The sequence below is a fragment of the Oryza brachyantha genome, chromosome 6, assembly GCF_000231095.2.
Source record: "Oryza brachyantha chromosome 6, ObraRS2, whole genome shotgun sequence".
Taxonomy (NCBI): domain Eukaryota; kingdom Viridiplantae; phylum Streptophyta; class Magnoliopsida; order Poales; family Poaceae; genus Oryza; species Oryza brachyantha.
Window position 1 is genome coordinate 11,482,434 of NC_023168.2, and position 6,084 is coordinate 11,488,517.

The following is a 6,084-nucleotide window of genomic DNA, read 5'->3' on the forward strand; positions in this document are numbered from 1 at the left end:
GATGAACTAGCGAGCACCGGTGAAGAACGAGGCTAGTTTGGCGTGTCAAAACGCGTTCCGCGATGAGGGGATTCCATTTTTTTGGTTAGTGGAGGCAGAAGAGCAGTCCAACAAGTTGTTCACGTCGGGTTGGATCTAGGCGAAGGTGCAGCCATGGCGGCGGCGCTCCGGTGAGGCTCCGGCGAGATCCGGTGAGGGCGGTGATCGGAGAGGGTTCATAGGAGTGGGGCGAATCTGGATGCACACTTGGCTAAGTCTGAGGTGGACAGGAGCGACGGCGCACCGTGTGGCCGGTGGAGGCCGAACAGGGGAGACAGAACCGGGCGGCGGCGACATCGGGCTCCGGTGACGATTTGGCTCGGGAGAGGGAGGGGAAAGAGGCACACGGTATTGAGAAGGTGATGGATACCTTGATTTTGGAGGAGGGGAACTGGTGGTGGCGAATTCGGGGGAGATGGCGTCGGCGGCTAGAATGGAGCCGACGGTGTCCTCGTGTTGGCGAGGACAATTCCGGCGACGGTGGCACATGCTGGTTCGGGGAGAGGATGAAGGAAGGCAAGGGCTTTGCTTTCTCTGTGGTTGGCGGCTGGAAAAGAGAGACGGAGAGGAAGCTTGGAGAGAGACCAAGGCGGTGGCAAGGAGAAGTGGCAGCGAGGGGATAGCGACGGAGCAGTACGACTTCGAGTTGGTTTGGCTAAGTCGTTGGTGAGGCTGTGCGTGCGACGGCGACACGTGGACGTCGGCGTGGCTCAAGCAGCTGCGTGGCCGTGGTGAGGTCCGCGAAACGGCAGCGGCAGCTACGCACAGAAAGGAACAGAGAGAGAGAAACCGGGGCAGAGAGAGGAAGTTGGATGGATGGCTGGATTGGATGAATCGAATGGATAAACTTTGCCTAAAATAAATTAGGCAATGTTAGAAATTTGGAAAAAATTTAGATGGCGACTGAAATGATGGTTCATGTAATATTGACAGATACTCTGAAATCGCTAAACTCGGGACTTTATTTTGATATGGATTTGGAATATTTGAGATATTTGGATAAAATATGAATATGAGATTTGGATAAAATATGAATATGAGAGCTGTGGTTTAAGCTATTTTGAGTATATGTGTATGGCTCGAGATTTTGATGGCGCCGGTTTGATATCGGAGTATCGTGGAAGAATTTGAATTTGACGGTAGATATTTGAGTAGACGGTGACGGACGAAAAGATAAAAGAGAAAGATAGGAGAGTTTAAAAGCTCCAACTCGACGAATGAAGAACGAAACTGTTTAAAATAATTTCGCAAAAATTTTACTGTGAAATTTCTAAAATGTTACAAGTGTTGCACTATATGCGGATACTATGCCACAACGAAAAAACATCACTATGGTACGGAATTTCATAACAAGGGAATATAATATCATCCTGGCATCTTCAGATCAATTGATCTTCAATTACCTTCATCACATTGTCAACCACAATACTGTAGGCGTCTTGTAGGCCTTTTCAGTAGGATGGAAGCCATCCCACGAAACATAATCAAGGACATTTGAACATGCAGTGTGATATGCAATAAATATGGTAGCATCAAGTAAGGTGCTGCTACAGCACCCCTCGGTTGCCTCCTTGAAACCTACATAATGGAAAGTTACAGATCAGTCAGTATATAAAATGCTCGTATACTGACTACCTGCCCAGAAGTGTTATATTACTAGATGATGCACATGCAAATCATCAATTGAAGTTTAGAAATTTATATAATATCCAATTGCACAGCGTGTAATATTTTAACATCTCACAATAAATCTATCCGTATTGATTTGTTTTTTTTATCAAACAATATCTTCTATTTTCATATATATATTTAGTGAGATGTGCGTACACTTACCATACAAATGCTGGTTGTTGAGCAGGTTCTAGCAGATAGCGGTAGAAATCAATATAAGCCAATCTAAGACCATGGATTTTCAGTTCTGCATTTAGTCGATCTATCTCCATTTTCATTCTAGAATTGAATAACTCTGACGCTTGGTTTCGTATTGGATCACATTCTTTCGAGGGATGTCCACCCAGTATTATTTGTGAAGGGCTACAACCAACTGGAGGCATTCCAAAAAATCCAATCTTCTTAGCACCTATCTGATTCATTTTCTGTATAATATGCATGCAAAAGAAGTGTCATGTTACAAATTCGGACTCTCAGATGCATGGGCAAAATAGAAGTCATAATGCAAAAAATGGTAGCTAGCTAGCCATGATAAAATTAACAACTATATCACCACAATCAAGAAATTTACGATGAGACGTAAACAAAGAGCAATTTAACTTGGGAAAGTTGAAATAATCAATATACTATATAACACGTGTACATTGAAAATAGTTCTGCAGTTGTTCGTTCGGACCATACTTCTTACCAATATGAAGTTGACTGCCGAGGAAACAAGGAAGTCCACATAAGAACCAAGGTCATATTGATGCTGTTTAAAAGGAATTAAGAAGTAATTGTTTGCGAGGTCATTTCCTCCCATGGAGGTAAAATATATGCTATCTGTGATAACTTGTGCCGCAGCCTCCTGTCCGATCGTTTTTACAAGTTTCTCCTTATATGCCTCGAATAGTTGAAGCTGTTGTGTACTCGACATCGCCGTCTGAAAATCAGAATGCCTAAAGTAATATCAGTTCTCTTCTATTTTCAAGCACAATATAGTATAATATATTATGAGCATTTCTTTAAAAGCTACATATTACGAGTTCTAAGAAAAAAATCTGTACCATTATTACTGTTCAAATGAAAAATCTGTACCGTTATTTTGGATGTTAGAGGATCGTATCCACTTCCTCCAGAAGCAAAAGCCACGCCACTTAGTAGATCTTCAAGTTGAAGACCATCAGCAAGGTAAGGAGGAATCAGCTCCTTGACACCATATCTAGAAGCTGCTCCAAAACAACTCCTTTATAATCAACTGGATATTCACTATTGTTCTGGTCTCGTGGGTTCTTTTTTTTCTCAATTTGTGGCAGATAGATATGAAAAAACAGTTTAACTTAAATTTGATTTTTGAAGGCCGACTGGACAAGACATGCAAATTCACCCCAAGTGTTGTAACCTTGGAAATTCTTATACGATACTCCTATGTGATACACATGACAATTTGTTGTTTGGGATTAATATCTACTCTTTTTAAGTGTTATAAACCTAGACAACCTTATTATTAAATTATTATTTATAAGGACAATTCGATAATATTAATTTATTTCATCTACTCCATTCATTTAATATTATAAGATGTTGATATTTTGTTAGGTTTGACAAAAATTATATAAAAATATAGCAACATCAACAGAAAACACTAAATTAGTTTCATTAAATACAACACTGAATATATTCTAAGAGTGTATTTGTTTCATGTTAAAAATGTAACTATATTTTTCTAAAAATATGACCAAAGGAAGTTTCACTTTTCTTTAAAAAAAATCAAAACATCGTATAAATATGACCAGAGGAAGTAGCATATATACTTTCTACCGTTTTGCCCAAGTGAATGGGTACTACAAACAAAGTTGGTACATTAATTTCATATAAACGTGTTATTACCCAACCATGTTTGGTGACGATGCATAACATGGGCCAAATGGACTTCATTAATTTCACGAGAGCTCGGATGCTGAGACAACGTGCAAACTCCCTAATATATGTCCTGCAAACAGCGGTGGTACATTAATATCATGCATGTTCCGGTACTCATTGAACACGATCACTGTGGGTTGTCTATCTCCAAACGGTGCATTGCGGGATTATTGGTAATTCTATTTTAAGGCTGTACGTGCACCATTGTCATGGAGGCATCTTTTAAGAGTATTCCCTCGGTTCAAAAAATATTTATGGTATAACACAAAAAATTTGATCAAACTTCTAAAATTCTTACATAAATTTGTGCTAAAGTAAATTTATAAAACCTAATAAGTTTATGATATCATGACAATACTTTTTGAGAACCTATGCATATATTATTTGTGTTGTATTTAGAGTAAACATTTAATAATTTTTGCTAATCGGAATTTTAGGAGTTCGATAAAATCTTAACTTAAATGGAAAAGATTTTTAACCGAAGGAAGTAATAATTATTCGAGCATGGGCGGTGACACCACCCCCCGTTCTCCCATGACCACGTACGTCTGCACATACATGTATATATTCTCTGCACATGCTTCAATTTAGTAAGAGGTATCAAACCTCCTTTTGATTATCTTATAGTTATTATCCGTTTTATATTATATTATAAAATCGATGTTTCGACGTTTCCAAAATTAATGTAGACACAAATAAAACTAGACACATATAAAACATATATAATAAATGGAGGGAGTATGACCACATGCTTATTCCTACATTTTGTTGATATTCCTGAATATACTTTTCACCCTAGTGGGCTAGGTGCTCAACTATACGCAGGCCCCAGCCTCAAAAATGAATGTTAATTCCTAATGGTTTTGACCTGATGAGAGAATAAGTGCGAGTGAACTGTCCATCTATTTTATTAGGGTAAACTACCTCATCTAGCGTACCCATCAAAATCTCTCTATATACCAACACAGTACATGATAAAAGATATGACGAGCATACATAGATTGCGGTATGACCATATATATGAATTAACTAGCGTTTCGATCAAAATCTCTCTATATTACCTATCATGCATGATGTAAAAATAAGATCAAAATATCAAAGAATTCTAGGGCAACTAATGTCTCTGTTAGCACGTAGTGCATGTTACGTACCTATGATATCCCCCATGGTGTTGCCATTGGAGAGCCTGCCTGTGGCGAGGCGTCAGGCGGTCGTCGTTGTTGTTGTCCGGATCGACGGTCGAGTCGCCGAAGACGAAGACGCCGGAGATATTCAAGTTCCGAGCGGGGCTTCTTTCGAGTTCCCGACGACAGGTACAACTATAGGTCGGCGGAATCACCATGAGCGCACGCAGAAGCAGCAGAGGCACAACGAAGAAGAGGAGGAAGCAGCATCCGTACGTGGAGACCAGCAGTGCTTGCGTACGGTGTGCGCCTCATTGAGTTGAGTTTCTCCGGCTCGGTTGATCGATGCTGCTTCCCTTTTGGCTCTGCCGCTCGCTCGCTCATGTGACACCAGCTATATGTAGGCAGCCACGCGCGAGCTAGCTAGCTTGTACGCACGCGTGCTGACGTGCGTGCTTGCATGCATGCATGCATGTCAAAGTTGTCGCGACGTCGGGGGCGGGCAGTTCTGCTTGTTGCATCCCTCGCGTGTCGCATACAGCAATTAATTAATGTACTGCGTTTATTACAGTCATTAGTGGAAACGGTGAGAGTTCAATCGATCTGGATATTTATTTCAACACTTCCTTAGGCCAGTCTTGTATGAACATGTCGTGCACATTAATTAGGTGACATATAAGTAAAAAAAAAATATTTGCATGAAACTACGAGAAGAGAGAAGGAATTAGTTTCATGGCCATGAAACGTTTGGACACGGTTACCAAGTCCTCGGTAATGATGTGAAACTCACATTGAGAGGCTTGAGGCGTTTCATGCAATCAATCACTGTCTTCATGCAATCAAACTTCTAGCAGTAATAAATATTTTATTTGGCTTTAGAAATGGTACAGTGAAACATTACACTATGAGTAGTTGTTTCATGCATCGTTTCGTCGAGTTAGCTGTTTTGAAAACTGTGTAGTGAAACTATACATTGAGACTGACCTTATGGACTCTTCTATCTAAATGTTGACGTCAAAGGAGAAGAGAGGAGAGGGCAAAAAGAAAATGATCTACCGGTGGCCTTGGGTGCGGCCGCCCTGTCCCTGAACCCACGGTCCCCTACGTAAGCCTCTTCAACTTTCGCCCGATCCAAAAAGGCCCGAGCATGACCCGGCCTATTGGTGATAGGGACGATTATTGCACTAGCGAAGTATAAGCCGAGGGACTCTATATATGTTGCCATTTTATGTCGTCTCTTCTTCCACATCAATCCACTGGGTCATGGAATTATTGAGCCAAGGTTAAAACTATGCTGCTATTATTAATATCTTCCAATTATGTTTGTTTATAGAGCAACAAAATTGTG

General features: G+C 40.6%; 1 protein-coding gene across 1 annotated transcript; it reads right to left on the bottom strand.

Moving 5' to 3' along the window:
- Positions 1-1,447: 1,447 nt before the first annotated feature.
- LOC102716329 (GDSL esterase/lipase EXL2-like) lies at positions 1,448-4,815 on the bottom strand (the record flags this gene model as incomplete). Its single annotated transcript, XM_015838087.1, has 5 exons — positions 1,448-1,617; positions 2,033-2,135; positions 2,399-2,632; positions 2,788-2,918; positions 4,764-4,815. Coding segments are annotated over 5 exons (690 nt in total), but the record flags the coding sequence as incomplete, so codon positions are not given.
- Between the last annotated feature and the right edge of the window lie 1,269 nt (positions 4,816-6,084).